This window comes from Lissotriton vulgaris, chromosome 10 (genome assembly GCF_964263255.1).
Source record: "Lissotriton vulgaris chromosome 10, aLisVul1.2, whole genome shotgun sequence".
Classification (NCBI taxonomy): Eukaryota; Metazoa; Chordata; class Amphibia; order Caudata; family Salamandridae; genus Lissotriton; species Lissotriton vulgaris.
The window spans coordinates 522,523,343-522,541,858 of NC_141698.1; the positions used below are offsets into that span (position 1 = coordinate 522,523,343).

Here is an 18,516-nt window from a genome sequence, read left to right on the forward strand (position 1 = left end):
ATCTTGCGGTTTGCTAAGACGTCCTTCCTCCGGAACCAGACCGACCAGCACGACGAGACCCGGACTCCCTGCCCTCTCTGACCTCTACCTGCCTCTACAGCACAGCTGAGAACCGTGGGTGCGACGAGACCAGTGGACCCGGCAACCATCAGAACCAGCATGACACTGACCCAGCACGACCGCCGAGGGACCCTCGAGTGGGTGCATTGGGGTAAGAGAAGCCCCAACCCCAAGCAGCACGAGTACCGAAGACCAGCCCCCCAGCATCCACCAGATCTGCGTGGGGCCCTTTTGCTTCTGTGTCGCTTGCCACGTTGTCCGGTCACTTGCCAGTTGGCTAGTGACCCTCTTGACGACGACAGCAGACATCAGACGAGGGACAGCTCGCAGACCTCCAGCCTGGTCGACACCAGCGCCCCTGGTCGGTGCAGCAGCAGAATCCAGTGTCACCTCTTCCCCTGGCTGAGTGACCTCGTCCGGTGCCATCCTGGTGCCCACCTAATCACTGGGTAGTGATTCAGAACTTGGTCCCCTCTGCTTACAGGTACTCTTCTTCAGCTGATCCAGTCCTTGGAACAGCCCGGAACATCTTCACTGGTCGCCTGCCAGCAACTTCCACTTCTGGTTCGTCAACGAGGATTCCCGACGACACTTGAATCCTATGCAGCCGCAGCCCCTGGGCTAGGTAAACCGAATACCACGGTGCTCCAGCGTAGAACAACTCTCTAAGTGTCTAGATCCACTTTCGTTTTCGACCTACCTAGTCGGGGTCGCCCGAGAACACTAACTTTTGCATTTACTAGTATCCATAGACTTTGTCCCGCATTACGCGTGAGAGTTTCCACTCTGCACCCGGCGTTCCTAGACCTCCTGCTTCTAATCTAAGGGTTCAGCATTGTAGGCCTAGCGATTCCAAAGTCTCCGAGAGTAGTCCTTACCTGCTAGTAATTTCGCATTCCACTTTTGTAGTATATGGTTTTCCGTGCCCCTCGGGCATTTGCGTAAATTGTGCGACTTTCAGTATTTCTTTAAGAGCTTTGTATTGTGCTTAGCGCCCTGTCCTCATAAAGAGTCCAAGGCTGTTGTGTTCTAAATAAATATCCTTTTATTTTCATAACAACTTGTGTGGTGTCCTTTCACTTGGTGTTCAAGGGGTATATGTGATGGTATAACAGCTAGCTTAACATGCCCTCTAGAGTTTAGCCTAAAGATTGCTCTTGTCTATGCTACTAGGATAGCTGGTCTATAAGGTTGAATTACAACCAATCATCAATAAGGGTTGTTTGGACTGATACATAGTGATCACTAGAATAGTGAGCACTGCATGTCAGGCCAACTTCTCACAGGGGCATCTTTTGAACGGGCTCAGTTTCATCGTCGATCGTTGTTGGGGCCTTTGGTGTCGAAAAAGGCAAATGGCCTTCGACGACCTGTTACAAGAACTGGATCAAGTACGAGGCACCGAACGAAAGACAATACCGACACCCCGAAGGCCTTTTGGCCTTGCGAAAAGTGTTTTATATCAATTCCGAACTTGAGTTAAGAAAGTACCTCCGAACCCAATGGCGGAAAAAAACAATCTGAGGATGGAGAGGATACCCATTCGCACTGTAGTCCAGGGGAGGAGCCACCTATCTCGTGATACTTCGAAGACTCCTCAGGACAACAATGTGCAATCATCCGGACCCAACACTAGGCGGCGATCTATACACGGATAGGAATTCAGCAGCCCACATGCCTCGAACATATATATTTTTTAAATTCTTACCTCGAGGCTCGTGTCCAACTTCTGTGCTCTTGCTCTCCCGAGCCTGCTCTCAGGAACAGGAAGCCGGCAGCCAGGCTTCCTACCCTAAGCCAATCACACTCTTGAGCACCATTACAAGGTGTTCAGCCAGGGGTTGATGGGGTGTGCATATTCTCCATGCAGGCTGTAATGCTGCCTGCACTGGGAACAGGTATGTGCACATGACTACTTTGTGCGGCCTGAGAGAGCCTACCAGTCTTTGGGCACTTGAGTGGGCATACCACTCCGCCCCTGCCCTGTTCCATGAGTAGAGCAGCTCCATCCACCCTCCCGCCAGCGAAAGAAATATTGCACGAATACATCATGAAGTTATATTAAGTTTTCTCGTATTGCACAGCTTAAAAGCAGTGTAGAGACGCTCTTCCACCATAACGGATGAGCTGCCAGTAGGAGTGAGTCACCAACAGGTGCAAGGCCTGGGCCCGACTCAACCCCCGGGCCTCCTCTACTACGCGTACCACCGTCTCCTCACCTGGACATTGAAACTGTGGCACAATCTGCTGCACTCTTCAAATCTGACACTCAGACAGCAGGAACCTCAGCCAGGCGGGATTTCACAAGCCTGGGTACAGCAGTGACCGCCAAATCAGCTGGGGAACATCCTGATGCACAAGTTACTTAACTTCGGTAACAATATATCTTTAAGAAACAGTAGTTCGTGTTTGATTCCTTACCTTAGGCATCAGACTGGATCAGGAAAGTTTTGCGTAGCAGTATCCCTGCGCATCGGTAGGCATCGTCTGCAGCTCCGCGTCTGTCGTCGTGATCGCCGGGATGACTGAGTACTTAAGACGCCGCCCTCGCACGCTGACGTGAGTTCTTGTACATAGCTTTCCGTGCCAGGAACACAGAGCCATGCCAGAGACAGACGCTGGTGCCATGAAACTAGGGCCCTGAAAGGGATGTCCTTAACCCTAGATATTGGTTCGCAGAACGGGGAGGATGGGTGGGACGGTAAGGAATCTAACACTAACTACTGTTTCTTACAGATATATCATTACCGAAGGTAAGTAACTTGTGCATCTTAAAGAGACACGTTAGTGATAGATTCCTTACCTTAGAATAGATACCCCAGCAATACCAACCCCGGTGGTGGGTCTGCGAACCAAAATGCAAATGCTACTTACCAGTATGCATCTGTTCTTGGCATGTAGGGCTGCTGACATTCATATCTGCATAGATCGCCGCCTAGTGTTGGGTCCGGATGATTGCACATTGTTGTCCTGGAAGAGTCTTCGAAGTATCACGAGATAGGTGGCTCCTCCCCTGGACTACAGTGCGCATGGGCATCGCCTCCATCCCCAGATTGTTTTTAGCCATTGGCAGAGATGGAGTTAAGTATGTGAGTGATGACCATGCTATGAGCATATATATATGAATGAACACTGCAGCTGCTACAGGCGCGGGGGAGGAGGGTGGGCGATATGAATGTCAGCAGCCCTACATGCCAAGAACAGATGCATACTGGTAAGTAGCATTTGCAGTTCGAGGCATGTGGGCTGCTGAATTCATATCTGTGCATAGAATACATAGCAGTCCCTCCAATATCGGCGGCCGCCCGTGCCAGCTGCAGCAGTCTGAAAAAGTGTCTTGAGAACAGCCTGACCAACAGCTGCCTGCTGTTTGGAGTGCACGTCTACACAGTAGTGTTTAGTGAAAGTATGTGTGGTAGACCATGTGGCTGCTCTACAGATATCTTCTAAGGGAATGTTACCTAGGAAAGCCATAGAGGCCCCCAACTTCCTGGTGGAGTGGGCCCTTGGTGGGATAGTGAGAGTTGCGCTTAGCTTTAGCGTAGCAGATTTGAATGCATTTCACGATCCACCTAGCGATCCCCGCTTTGGAGATAGCGTTTCCCTTGTGGTGTGTGGCAAAAGCAACGAAAAGCTGCTTGGTTTTGCGAAAATCTTTTGTCCTGTCTACATAGTACATCAAGGCTCTTTTAACGTCAAGGGTGTGGAGCATCCGCTCCGCCAGCGTCTCTGGGTTCTGGAAAAACACCGGCAACTCAATTGTCTGGTTTAAATGGAATTGAGATACAACCTTGGGTAAGAATTTAGGGTTAGTGCGGAGTACAACCCTGTTAGCATGTACCTGGAAGAAAGGTTCTTGGATGGTGAGCGCCTGCAACTCGCTAACCCTCCGTAGCGATGTTATTGCTACTAAGAACGCAACCTTCCAAGTTAGAAACTGAAGCTCACAAGAGTGCAGTGGCTCGAAGGGAGGACCCATCAGTCTTGTAAGAACCTCATTGAGGTTCCATTCTGGAGCTGGTGGGGTCCTTGGCGGAATGACTCTCTTGAGTCCTTCCAGAAAAGCCTTGATAGCAGGGACCTTAAAGAGCGACAGGTGTTGCCTATTCTGGAGGTATGCTGCCATAGCAGACAGGTGAATGCGGATGGAAGAGTACGCCAAATTGCATTGATACAGGTGGAAGAGGTAACAAATTATGTTTTGAATGGAAGCATCCAGCGGGTCAATATTGTGATTAACACAGTAAATGACAAACCTCTTCCATTTAGCCGCATAACAAGCTCTAGTAGTGGGCTTCCTTGCCTCCCGAATGATGTCCATGCAATCGGGAGAAAGATTGAGGTAGCCAAACTCTAGGACTTCAGGAGCCAGATCGCCAGGTTGAGCTGTTGCGGGTCTGGGTGCTGAATGTCGCCATGGCTCTGCGTCAGAAGGCTGGGAGTGAGATGAAGCCTTTGATGCGGTACCACGGAGAGTTCCAGAAACGTGGTGTACCATGGTTGGCGAGCCCACGTTGGAGCAACCAGGATGAGAGTCATCGAGTGCTGCCTGAGCTTGCGTGCCACCAGCGGTATCAGCGGTGCTGGGGGAAAAGCGTACGCAAATCTGCCTGACCAGTTCATCCACATCGCATTGCCCTGTGATTGCGGGTGTGGGAACCTGGCGGCGAAGCTTTGGCATTTTGCGTTCTCCTTTGTGGCGAACAGGTCTATCTCTGGATGACCCCACTTTTGGAAGTACGGTTGGAGTACTGATGGATGTATCTCCCACTCGTGCATTTGATGGCTGTGCCTGCTGAGCAGGTCCGCCATCTGGTTGTCCTTGCCCGGGAGATGCTCCGCCATGAGGAAGATGTTCCTCTGAATGGCCCACTTCCACATGCTCTGAGCCAGATGAGACAGCTGCGGAGAGTGTGTGCCTCCCTGCTTCTGAATGTAGTACATGGCAGTCATGTTGTCCGTCCGGATCAACACGACCTTGTTGCACAGATGTACTTTGAACGCCTTCAAGGCCATGAAGATTGCCATCAGTTCCAACACATTGATGTGCATCTTCCTTTGCTGTAGTGTCCATAGTCCGTGTACTGGAGTACATGCGCTCCCCATCCCTGGAGAGAGGCGTCCGTCGTCAGGATAATCTGTGGCACAGGCTCTTGGAATGGTCGGCCCTTGCAAAGGTTTTGTGGATTCCACCAATGCAGAGAGTTGTATGCCCGACCGCTCACCAACACTAGGTCTGTCAGTTGCCCATGAGCCTGAGTCCACTGACGTGCTAGGCACTCCTGAAGCGGACGCATATGTAGTCTCGCGTGCGGGACAATGGAGATGCAGGAGGCCATCATGCCTATCAACTGCATGAACACCTTCGCCGGAAGCGAGTGCTGGGGTCTGAATCGTTGGATCAGCGCCTGGATACTGGCGATTCTCACTGAGTTTGGCTGTGCAGTGGCTGCCAGAGTGTTGATTGTCGCGCCCAGATACTGTCGCACGTGGGCGGGCTGGAGATGGGACTTTGGGTAGTTCAGAGAGAATCCCAGATCGTGCAGGAGATGAATGGTGCGTGACACATGGTCGACGCACTGTTGTTCTGTCTTTGCTTGAATGAGCCAGTCGTCCAGGTAGGGGTAGACGTGGACGTTCTGGCGACGGAGATGCGCCGCCACAGTCGCTAGGCACTTTGTAAATACCCTTGGCGCCGTGGTGACCCCGAACGGCAGAACCCTGAACTGGTAATGCTGGTCTTGAATCGTGAATCTGAGATACTTCCTGTGGGAAGGATGCAGGGGGATATGAAAATATGCATCTTTCAGATCCAGCGTAGCCAGGAAGTCCCCCTGCTGAAGCAGAGGGAGTACTTGCTGCAACGTGAGCATATGGAAGTGCTCCGAGAGAATGTACCAGTTGAGGGGCTTGAGGTCCAGGATGGGCCTGAGGGATCCGTCCTTTTTGGGAATTAAAAAATACAGGGAGTAAACCCCTGTTCCCCTTTTCTGCAATGGAACGAGCTCTATTGCCCCTTTTTGCAGCATGACTAGAACTTCCTGCTGCAACAAGGTCAAGTGCTCGCCGGACATAGGACGGCTCCTTGGGGGTATGTTTGGTGGAATGGAAGTAAGTTCCAGACAGTAACCGTACTGGATAAGAGACTTGACCCACCTGTCCGTGGTGATGGATCTCCACGCGGGCAGGAACTGCTGGAGTCTCCCCCCGACCGGTGTTGTATGGTCGGGGGGCAGTGACAAGACGTCACTGCTTGTTGGCGGTGGTGGACCTGGAGCTGTTGTTTCCACGTCCCCTGCCCTTGACGTTATTGCCTCTGTAGCCACCTCTACCCTTGTTGTTGTACGAGGTCTGGGTGTTACTTTTGTAATACTGTGTGGACTGCGATGCCTGACCCCTTGAGGTGCCTCTGGAATTGGAGCGGCGAAAGGAACCACTCCGAAACTGCTGAGACTGGAGGGCCCCCATAGACTTGGCAGTGTCTGTATCTTTTTTCATTTTTTCCAGCGTCGCATCCACCTCCGGGCCAAACAGGTGGTCAGGATTAACTGTTAGGTTCAGTATTGTCGTTTGAATATCGGGCTTGAACCCTGAAATTTTAAGCCAAGCATGCCGTCTAAGCAACACACTGGTGTTGATTGCCCTGGAGGCTGTATCGGCCACATCCAGCGCACATTTTATGGATGCGTTTGTGATGAGCTTTCCTTCCTGAATCAGCATTTCTCCTGCCTCCTTGTACTGGTCAGGCAAGTGTTGCAGTAGTGATTCTAAGGTGTCATAATGAGCCCTATCATAGCGTGCAAGTAGGGCCTGTGTGTTTGAGATTCTCCAAATATTAGCTGCCTGTGCAGCAATTCGTTTCCCTGAGGCCTCGAAGATTTTGGACTCTTTGTCTGGGGGAGGAGCGTCACCAGTGGTCTGCGAGTTCGCCCTCTTCCAAGCGTTGGATACAACCAACGAGTCCAGTGGCAAGTGTCCCTTGATGTATGTAGGATCCGAGGGCGCTGCCTTATATTTTTTGTCAATGCGAGGGTTGACGACACGCGCCCTAGTGGGCTCCTTGAAGACCTCCGTTGCGTGTTTAAGCACCCCCTTAAGCATTGGCAGTGTTTTGACTGACTTTCCAGCCACTGAGAAAGTGTCAAATAAAAAGTCCACATCCACAGGGTCCGAGTGCAGCTCGACATCGTGGTTAGCCGCAGCTCTCTCGATCAGAGCGTTGAAGGCCGCTGAGTCCTCCGTCGGTGACGTTTTGGCCGCAAAAAGTTGCGTGTCCTGGCCCGACTGCGGGTCCTCCGTGTCGCCTCCGGCCGACCAAGGTTCGTGCTCCTCCTCCGGATCAGAGTACGCCGGATAGTTGTACTCGGCATCTTCCTCGTCAGCATCGCCTGCGGCGGAATGCGTCGGCGAGTGTCCTAGGGCTTGTGGAGACATAGGTTCTATCGGGGCCGAAGTTTCCGCAGAGTCCCTCTTATTTTTGAGAGGGATCCGAAAATGTTCCAACACCGGCTCAGTGGTGATTTTTCTCTTGAGGAGAGACAGTTTACCAGTATTGGCGTAGATGATGACCTCTCGACGCTCCTCTTCAGCAAGCGGCTGGAGCCGAAGCTTCGACACCACTAAGGCTGCTTTCGGTGTCAATACCTCCTTCGCGGGCCCGCTATGTTTCAGCGCGAAAGCCTTCGGCGTCGACTTTGGCGGCAGGGTAAAACGGATAGGCGTTTGCGCCTTCGCAGGCTTCGGCGTGTGCTTAGGCGCCACAGTGTCCTGATCAGGAACCACATTGTCCTTCCGTATCCGTTGCAGGGATTCCGCTACCTTCTTTGTTAAGGCAGGAGAGGGCTTGACCGGCTCGAGCGATCTCCCCGAGTCGGGAGTCGGACCGATGGCAGGCACCTTCTTCGGGGCCGACACCTCACGCGCCTTGTCCCCAAGGGCCGGCGCCGGCCGAGCCCGGGTCACGTCGTCGCCCTGACGCTTCTTCGGAGCCGTCTTCGGGTCCTCGACCCCTTCGGCGCCGACGCAGCCGCGTCGGTCGACTTCGCCTTCGGCGCCGACCCCGAGGGCTTCGGGTCGGCCATCTTGGCGTGGCTCTTCAAGTCGGCCATCTTGAATTTTTGGGAAGTTGACGCCTCCAGAACCTTCTGCCCCAGCGCAACTTTCACTTTCGGTTTCGAAACCGAGGGAGCGTGACCAGATGGCTTCACTTTCGTTTTCTTCAACGGGAGTGGCGCCTCAGAAATGTCCGTGACCGGGCCCGGAGGCGGGGACGTTGGACTTATAACGAGGTCTTGGGTAAGGCCCGAAGGCGATCCCTCGACCTGGGCCGTATGAAGGGGAGTGACCCCTGAGTCTGGTTGGGGATGCTCCTCCTCCGAGCTATCCCCTACGGTGGCAATAGCCCGATCGTCGTCCCCTACCTCGTCGGCGACTTCGTCAAAGTCCTCATCACCCGCGTCGTAGGCATCCCCTTCGGACGCGGGACTAGATTCCGAACCTTGTACGTCCTCTTCGTCTCCAACGGATTCTTCAAATATGTCGTCTGGTGGGGTCGCCGCGGTAGCCGAGAACTTGGCCTGGAGCCTAGCGGCCCGACGAATCTTGAGAGTTTTCTTGCACCGGAATTTCGAACACGCCATGCAGCTGTCTTCGTCATGGTCCGGTGACAAGCATTTATTGCACACGGGGTGCACGTCGAGGTGTGGATACTTGGAGTTACATACCGGGCACTTCTTGAACGGAGTCCGCTCCATAGCAGAAGTGTAGTGTAGGCCCGTCCGCGCCGAGAGCACGCGGAAGGGTAGCAAGAGTTCGGAGCTGAGAGTCAGACAAGAAACCCGAACGCAACTATACCGACGCTCAGCCTAAAGACCTTTTGGTCTCGAGTAGAAAGTTGAACAACTATCGGTTCCGACAGAGGGAACCGAAACACATCCGAACCCAATGGCGGAAAAAAACAATCTGGGGATGGAGGCGATGCCCATGCGCACTGTAGTCCAGGGGAGGAGCCACCTATCTCGTGATACTTCGAAGACTCTTCCAGGACAACAATGTGCAATCATCCGGACCCAACACTAGGCGGCGATCTATGCACAGATATGAATTCAGCAGCCCACATGCCTCGAACTCACACCAGAAAGTCCTGGAGAACAGAACGGTCGAAAAAGCCATCTCTCCGGACTTGGCTGACCAGGCAGTAGAGTCTAGCGAATGTGTGCAGCGAGGCCCACGTAGCTACAGAGTAGTAGCCGCCGTGGCCAGAGTGGAATGGGTCCTCAGCCCAACAGGGGGCTCCTTTTTACCCAAGGAGTAACAGACCTTGATGCACAACACGACCCACCGATAGATGATTCGTTTGTGCACCGCCCGTCCCTTCTTCGCGCCCATGTAACCAACAAAGAGCTGGACGTCCACCCGGAACTGGCGTGTGCGATCAAGTTAGGAGGAGAGCGCGCATTTTGGGTACAGACGGTGGAGCCTTTCTTCAAAGGATGCGGAGGCGGAAAGAAGGTGGGCAAGGTGATGCACTGGCCGATGTGAAAGGCCGTAATCACCTTGGGCAGGAAAGTAGTACGAGTTTTTAAAACAACTTTGTCCGGATGGACAGAAAGGAAAGGATGCTTAGAAGATAGAGACTGGAGCTCACTCACTCTCCTGGCAGAGGTGATGGCAACCAGGAATGCAGTCTTAAGGGTCAGAAGATGAAGAGGGCAATTTGAAGTGGCTCGAAAGGAGCGCACATCAGGTTAGAACAAGGTTCAAGTCCCATTGAGGCATCACGAAAGGAACAGGATGCCTTTCAAGAATCTATTTACAACAGGGGACTTGAAAAGAGAAGGCTGATCAGGAAGCCTCAAGAAGGCTGAAATAGCAGAGAGGTAGCCCTTAAGAGTGCCCAGAGCAGAGCACTGCTGAGCAAGAAAAGGAGGAAGAGGAAAACCTCAGAAAGGGGGGCAGAGAGAGGATCCACAGCCTTTGCTGTGCATCATGCCACGAATTTGTTCCACCTGCAGGCGTATACCGATGTTGTGGAGGGACGCCTGGCTGCCAGAATCACATCAGAAACTTCAGGAGGCAAGTCAAATGGCCTCAACTGCTGCCGCTCCATCTCCACACATGGAGGTGGAGGCTGGACAGGCTCGGGTGGAGGACCGTTCCGTGCTGCTGTGACAGAAGGTCCTCCTTAAGAGGCAGACGAATCGGGGGATCGACTGACATGCAGAGTAGCTCGGGATACCAGTATTTTCGTGCCCAGTCCGGAGCCACAAAGAGAACGCAGCTCCACTCGCAACGAAAAGCGTCTCCGAGCTAGTGCCGCCTTGGAAATTCCAACGCGCAGAACTGATGACATTGCACGTTCTCTTCGGTGGCGAATAGATCTAACCAAGGCTCTCCCCACTGCTGAATGAGGCCTTGCGTCACGTTCAAGTTCAGACGCCATTAGTGATCCATCATGCACCGGCAGCTGAGTTTGTCCGCCCTGGTGTTCAGAGAACCTGCCAGGTGTTGAACGACCAGAGTGACCCCCAGGTGTTCCAGCCATTGCCAGAAGCGCAGAGCCTCCTGACTAAGGGTCCACAACCCCACCCCACCCTGTTTGTTGCAGTACCACATGGCGGTGGGGTTATTCGTGAACACCTGCACTACAATTCCCCAGACAGAGGGAAAGAATACCTTTAGTGCAAGCCGGATCGCCCGCAGCTCCAGAAGGTTTATGTAGAGCCGGGACTCCACCAGAGACCAGAGGCCTCTGATCTCCCTCTCTCCCATGTGGTCCCACCATCCCAGGAGGGACGAATCAGTCACCACTAGGTGCTCCTGTTGGGGTAGGGAGAGAGCTCTGCCGCTGACCCAATCGCGGTTTGTGAGCCACCACTGCAGTGCCCTCCGAGATCCGGACGTGGTGGGACAGGTTGCCCTGATGCTCTGCCCACTGAAACTTCAGGTCCCACTGCAGAGCCCCCAACCGCCACCAGACGTGATGCACCAGAAAGATGCAGGAGGCCATCAGCCCCAGGAGCCGAAGCGTCAACCTGACCGACACCGGGGATAAAGCCTGAAAGATCGGAATCAGTCTCTGAATATCCCGAACCCGCTGTTCGGGAGGATATACCCGAAACTGCGCTGAGTCCAGAACCCCTCCGATGAAAAGGAGCTTCTGAGAGAGACACAGGTGTGTCTTCGGCACGTTGAAGGAAAACCCTAGCGAGTGCAGGAGGTCGGCCGTAGTCTGGAGGTGGGAGAAGACTGTCTGGGGCGAGCCCGTCTTTAACAACCAGTCATCGAGATAGGGGAAGACTGTAGCCCCGAATCTGGGCAGATAAGCTGCGACCACCACCATCACTTTCGTGAACACCCATGGGACGCTGGTAAGGCCTAAGGGGAGCATGGTACACTGAACGTGCTTGTGGCCTACTGTGAACCGCAGGGAACGCCGGTGGGCCGGCAGGACAGGGATGTGGAAATATGCGTCCTGCAAGTCCAACGCTACCATCCAGCCTTCTGGGTCCAGATCAGCCAGGACCTGAGCCAAAGTCAGCATCTTGAACTTCTCCTTCCAGAGGAAGCCGTTGATGCTCCGAAGGTCCAAGATAGGGCGTAGGCCTCCTTTGCCCTTCTTGGGTACCAGAAAGTAGTGGGAATAGCAACCACGTCCTACTTCTGGCCCAGGAACGCGCTCGGCGGCCAAGAGGGCTGTAACTTCCTCCTGTAGAAGTCACAAGTGATCCCCCGACATGCGGTGGTACTGAGATGGCAAGGCTGGAGGGGTCGCCTCGAAGGGGAGGGAGTAACCCCTTCGGACGATTTGCAGCACCTACCTGTCTGATGTGATGGAGTGCCAGTGAAGGAGGTGATGGTGAACCCTGCCCCCCACTGGCGTCGAATGGGTCCGAAAATTCAGACTAGGAGGATTTTGAAGCAGATGTTGCAGGGGTGGGTGTGGACTGACCTTGCCTGTGTCCCCCCTGCACGGCCACGGCGGTTACCATGTCCGCGTTGAGGTTGGTTCTGCGGCCTGTGGTTAGCTGGACGTATGGAGGCGCCCCTTCCTTGGCCACCAAAGGGACGAACGGTGGCAGTTTGCTGGCGTTGGCCAAGGTCCAAGGACTTGGCCGTAGCCCTGCAGTCCTTGAAACACTTGCACGCACTGTCCGCCTTGTCGCCAAAGAGGCGACGGCCATCAAAGGTCATGTCCATATGGGAGGCTTAGACATCCTCCGAAAAGTTGGCGGACCTCAGCCAGGCATGGCGGCGAACCGCCACCATCGTCTCAATCGCTATGCCCAGCGAGTCCGTGGTATCCAGTCCACACTGAATCGAATATCATGCTTACCCAAGCTTTCTGCAAGGGCTTGGGTAAGCTTTGCCTGGACCTCCGCCGGGCACTGCAGCAGCACATCCGCAACCGTATCCCACAGAGAGTGGGAGTAAAGGCCCAAAAGGCAGGCAGTTTTGACAGACCGCAACCTTAAACTGAGCGAGGAGAACAGTTTCTTCCCAAACTGATTGTACCTTTTGGATTCCCAATCCGGAGGAGCAGTCGGGAATGCAGTCTGGGAGGTAGAGGCCCGGATCACCAGGCTCTCAGGGGTGGGGTAAACGGATAGGAAGCTGGGGGTCACCTGGAGCCAGGCGGTGGCGTCGGGCCACGTTCCGATCTACAGGGAGGCCTGTGGAGGGCTTGGACCAGGTGCCCATCAGAACATCAGTGAGGGCTTCTTCAAACGGCAGGATAGGCTCTGAGGAGCTTGCCTGCAGTTTGAGCGCCTCAGTGAGGTTAGTCCTCACGCCGCGACTGGGAGCTCAAGAGCCAAAGCCTTGGCTGCCCTAGTCAACACCACGCTGTAAGCAGACCCCTCCTCCGTAGCCACAGTAGGAGGGGAGATAAATCCAATGTCGGGCGAAGTGTCCAGACCACTGGTCTCCCCAGCTCGTCTACCCAGTCCTGGCTCAACTGGCACTGCAGTGCCAGAGGGTCCTCAGATCCCTCCTAATCCCCCTAGTCATCCATCTCCTGATATTCAGGAATAAATGATGGAGCCGTGTCGTTGTTGAAGGGCTCACCAATCTGCGTCGAAGACGGCGGCGCCGGTTTGACGCTGGATCAGGATCGGGGACGCAGCCATCCAGGGACGGTGCCGGGGAACACACCCTTGGTGACAGCGCCAGCGGAGGGCTCTTAACGTCGACCAGCGTCGCCACGGATCCAGGCCTGGATCCTGAGAAGCCCTGCGGCATTGGGACCAATGTCGTTGACGGCGCCGAAGCACCCGATGGCGCCGGGGCCGGACCCGCAGGCCCGTTTGGGCTTCCAGACGGACCCGCGGGGGCCGAAGGCGCCTCAGCAGGGTTTGACGGAGGGAAGAGCGACCTCATGGCCCTGAGGAAGGCGCTGATCTCCTCCGGCTTCGAGTGCAGCCCAGGGACTGGCGGGTATGGAGCTGGACGCGGCCCTTGCGGCTCCGACGGAACAGCGTAAGCGGTGTCGCCCGTACCCCCGGCCGTGTCGCACGAGCGTCGGGGGGAGTCAGAAGATCGATGTCGCTTCTTCGACTTCTTGTGCCTCGACTTACCTGAGGACTTGGAGCCCGACAAGTGGCGTCGACACACCGAGCTGTGATGACTGTGGCCCCGCGATCGGTCCCTTGACCTCCTACTGGATTTTGACCTTGAGCGGCACGGGGCGAACTGCCGGAGCTCGAGGCGCTTGCGGGACCGCTTCCGCCTAGCTTTCTACGTCAATGTCCGACAGTCTGGGCACGACTTGTCATCGTGATCGGACCGAGACAGTAAAGGCACCAACGGTGGGGGTCGGTAACCGACATCAAGTGGTTACAATTGTCGCAGGGTTTGAACCAGGGCATCCCTATCGGCACAGAGAGTCTAGTAGAGACTCGAAGATCCAAAAGAGATCAAAAAGTTTAGTCAAAAAGTGACTAGGAGTACTGCTCTTCCGGGATCTGCGCTTGCTGGCGAGGAAAAAAGAAGAACTGACGGCAGCACGCCAGGGCAGCGTCTAAGTACTCAGACGACGTCATCCCGGCGATCAGGACGCCGCTGACCGACGCAGAGCCGCAGACTACGCCTACCGGCGCACAGGGGTACTGCTACGCAAAACTTTCCGGATCCAGTCTGACGACTGGGGATATTCCAAGGTAAGGAATCTAACACTAACCTGTTTCTTTCAGATGCAGTTGTTGCAACAGGGCCCCCTTAGGCATGAAGTTGCAGCGCGCCCGCCACACAAGTTTGGCGCAGCTCAGGGGCCTCCCACTCCACTGCATCGGCCAGCGCAACATCCTCTGGCCTGTGATGCGGAGAGGCGAGGCCCACCATTGGTAACCTCCTCTGTGCAACACAGTGTAGTGGTGGCGCATGGTGTGCAATGCAGACCGCCCTATGGTTGTGCGCAGGAGCGCCTCTACCATTCACTGCTCAAAGGGGCACCAGGCGGTCTTCTCACACTGGTCAGTGATGTGTATCAATGGACCTGGCAGACTTTACCACCAGGTAAGGGCGATCGATGATGCTTCAATGTCTACCGCCAAGGCCAAACAACTCCACAGCACTTCTGCATCCCGCTCCGGGTCCCAGACGCAGGTCCGGTGAGGCATCCAGGCCGCAGGAACAGTCCACGCTTTCAAGGTTTTGGATGCCATGGTGTTGCAAGGAGTGCACAATGAAAAGTGATGCATCACTGATTTTGCCCATCGATGTGTCTTCATAATTGTACCCCGAATTTCCTATTCACCTGGGACTATGGCAGGTCATCCTGGATGTTGGGGGCTTCTGGATCAGTGCTGCACTTGGCCCTAGCTGATCAATTCTGCATTCTATTGGTTTTGTTTCCTATTTTTCACTGGAGGTGGACTTGTAGGCTATTTTTGCCTCTAGAGGCAAAAAAAAGTCATGTTGGGCTGACTGTTTTTTTTCCCCGCTAATGGGCCTTTCGTCAGTTTTTGCACGCTGTCAGGATTAGTATCACCTTCACACTAGTGTTGGCAGCAGCTTTCACTGAGACTACCTATAACTATCGCCATGTAGCAACGTATTGTATAAACATAGATATCAGGGCGATAGTTTTTGCTGATAGGCCGCGTTAAGAAAACTGCTGCTAACTAGCATTAGTTAACGGAAGTTTTTGTACATATAGCCCTTAGTCTGTAGAGCAGAACATGTTGAGGTTGAGACAGAACTCACCATCAGCCTGCCACAGACTAGTGCTAGGGGTAACAACCATGAACAGAGACGCATGTAAGAAGCTCAGAACCTTCTTAGGGAAAGAATATGGACCAGACTGGGACAGAAGAGACTAAAAAACCTAGCCAGGAAAGCCTGGATCAGGTTCTCACCAAGTGGGGTCAGCACTGGTGTCGGGGAAAGTCAGGTGCAGGGCAGGCAGTACCAAGCATAGCACCAGAATAAATCTGAGCAAAGGGCCTGTGTCTAACCACAAAAAGGCCCAGACCAAAGATGAGAGGTTGGAGACAAGGGAGGACCCGGAACTAAGGGCCTCCTCTGAGAACAAGAACAATAACAGAAAAAAACTATCAATGGCACTGATGTGAGAGGCCAATCAACGGTGACTCCAGCAATGAGGAATAAGCCATCGAAAATACCGGAGGAGCAGCATGCAGACCTTGATACTGTACCCTTTACAACCTATGCAGGTCATTGCAGGCAGCCCTGGTGACCACCAGACCCTGTAAAGGGAAAATACCAAAATCAATCCAGATCTGCAATGGACCAACATTCAAACCCCACAGAGCGAGAAAACGCTGGGGTGAATAGAGGCCGAAAAGGGATGCCTGGCTACCAGAAACAGAATTACAGAAATGAAAAATAAAATTCAAATACAGCAGAATTTTTCAGAGAATATACTTCCAGCTTGAAATGGCAAGGGAGGGTGGAAGGTTAAGGTCACCAACGTCACAGTCGAAGTTGGCATCCATATGAGGCTGAATGACTTGCCAGAGCAGACAGAGGCATGGAACCATCTTGCGGGTGCAGCAAACCGATTGCAGAATTTCCACTTCCAGTCTCGCACCTGGGATAGATTCTTTAAGCACTGAATCTTCAGGTAGAAGTATCCATACGAAAATCAAAAAAGTCAGTTATGATGTATGCTATTTTTTTTTTTTTTACAATCCAGAATTTGTAGCCACCATTCTATAAGAAATAACTTTTACATTGACATTTTGGATTTAAGCCTGTACGTGGAAATGTTGATTACTGACATCCACTAAATCTGTTGCTTTTTCCAATTTAATAATACATGCTACTGCATATTACATACTTTAATCTTCATTAGCAGCCATTGTCAATGTTGCGCCCATAGGCCTCCTAAAGATATCCATTGATCGGTGCCAAGAGGTCTTACCTTGAATATCAGTGTTTAGAGACTGCTGAACGTAGGATCTACAACATCAAAAGCTAATCATGAGCATATTCTAGGAAAAATATTTTGACAATATTTAACCAAAAGCATTAACTAATTAACAAGTAAATCAATATGAGTGCATAAGTCTTACTTTGCCATCCCCCTTGGGATTAAGATAAACAACGTAGTGCCCTCCATGGTTATCACCGCTATGTACTAGAACTGCATGAAGAATGTAGTTTGCAGGATCCTTGGCGTCTTGCTTTTGCAGAAACTCATCAAGCGGTAACTGCTCAGGAAACTCAAACCTAAAAAAGCATGTTATAAACTAGTTACTTATTTTGCTTAAAAGACAAGTTAATTAAAAGTTGTAATGTAGTGTAGTTCCTATATTCCCAATAGGCTCTGCGCATTGGAATAACATCCTATAGATTTGACGTAGGACTTAGGTCGACTAGGTCTCATTCTAATATATTAGACTTAATTGTGCATGCCAGCTAGCTCAGAGGGCACTAGAAACTCTCTCGAATTCACAAGAAGGGATTAGTTTCGGACAACCACATAAACATGACAACTTTGTTTCCCCAAGTATAAAACTGATCTTCAGAGTCGTGGAAACAATAGATAGATATTTTAACCAGTCAATCGTGCATGCTTCGTTTCATCAGAGGTGCAGAGAAAGAGACTGGCGTTTTCAATAAAAGGTTTATTGAACTGTCTTCTTTCTCATGCAAGTAAAGTAAACTGCTACAATCGTAATACTGGTTGCAAAGTATAATGCGTATAGTAAGAAGACTGACAAAGTCGGACATAATAACGTCAAAGAACCCCAAGAGAATGGTAGTTCTTTGAAAACTCCATAATTTCTAGGACAAATCAATATTCAAGTAAGGGGATGTCCCTGACTGCTGATGCAGTTTATTCCAAGAAATCGTTGTGGCTTTTTGGAACTAGTGGAAGTAGCCATGCCTGTATTTGGACTGGATGGGTTATGTCTAAATATGGGTATGATTTCTACGTCTAAATAAGGGCAATGTGAATTATACCTATATAAGAGTATGAATCGGTAAATTTCGCTCGGATCCTAAAACGCCATTTAACATAATAGTGAGCTTTCAAAAGACTAACAGAAAACTAATAAGTGTAGAGTTATTTTGAGGTGGTTTTTGAGAACAAATTAATTACCTCCAGTTATGTCTTTTCTGGTAGAGACTATCTAGCCACAGATTTCTTAACTTAGAATTTATCCCCAGGTGTCAGACTGGATCCTAACTTTCTCAAGCACTACCTCAGCATGCTGTTAGATGGCAGCGTTCGGTCCTGCATCAGCTGCGCGGAAGTGATGTCAGGTGCCTATGTAGGTGCCACCAAAGCACACCAACAGTTTATTTTCATAATCTTTCCACACATGAAGCGCCGTGCAACAAAGAATGCTGATATACTGGTGTGCATCACAACAGGCCTCATAAGGGTGACCCTATGTAGATATTTGTTCACATAGTGGAGAGGACGAGAGGGGTGGTAAGTAATATGAGCTAGATTGGTAATGCCTTCCCTGGTAGAGACTCCCAAGTTAAGTAACTTGTTCATCTGATAGGGACTATTAGCCGCAAACTCATTACCATATAACAGATACCCAAGCAATACTTCCCCAGGGCAGGTCTAAGAACAGATTAGGCCTGACGAACAAGTTACTTACCTTCGGTAACAATATATCTGTAAGAAACATTAGCTATAGATTCCTCATCTAAGAAATACCCCCAGGCAGGAGACTGTACACGGAAAGTTTTTTTCCATCAGCAGTACCTCTGAGCGTCAGAAGGTGGAGTCGGTCGGCTCAGTGTCCGTCGTTGACATTGTGATCTCCGGAATGAAGTAGCGGTAGCTACTTGGACACCACCCTCGCGCGCAGACGTCAGTTCGGTTCATGACTTTCCGCACCAGAAACACTGAGTCATGCAAGACAATGACCACTGGTGCACAAAACGAGGGCCCTAAAAGGACATCCTTAACCATAAAAATCAGTTCGCAGAACGGGGAGGATGGTTGGGGGCGGTAAAGAATCTATAACTAAC

General features: G+C 52.1%; 1 protein-coding gene across 2 annotated transcripts in view; it reads right to left on the reverse strand.

Moving 5' to 3' along the window:
- Positions 1-18,516, reverse strand: part of USP7 (ubiquitin specific peptidase 7) — a 1,528,604-nt gene that overhangs the window by 696,526 nt on the left and 813,562 nt on the right. For both annotated transcript variants that reach the window (XM_086941365.1, XM_086941366.1), the window contains exon 13: positions 16,593-16,749. In XM_086941365.1, the coding sequence (XP_086797491.1) occupies positions 16,593-16,749 (157 nt within the window). The remainder of the gene's footprint in view (positions 1-16,592; positions 16,750-18,516) is intronic.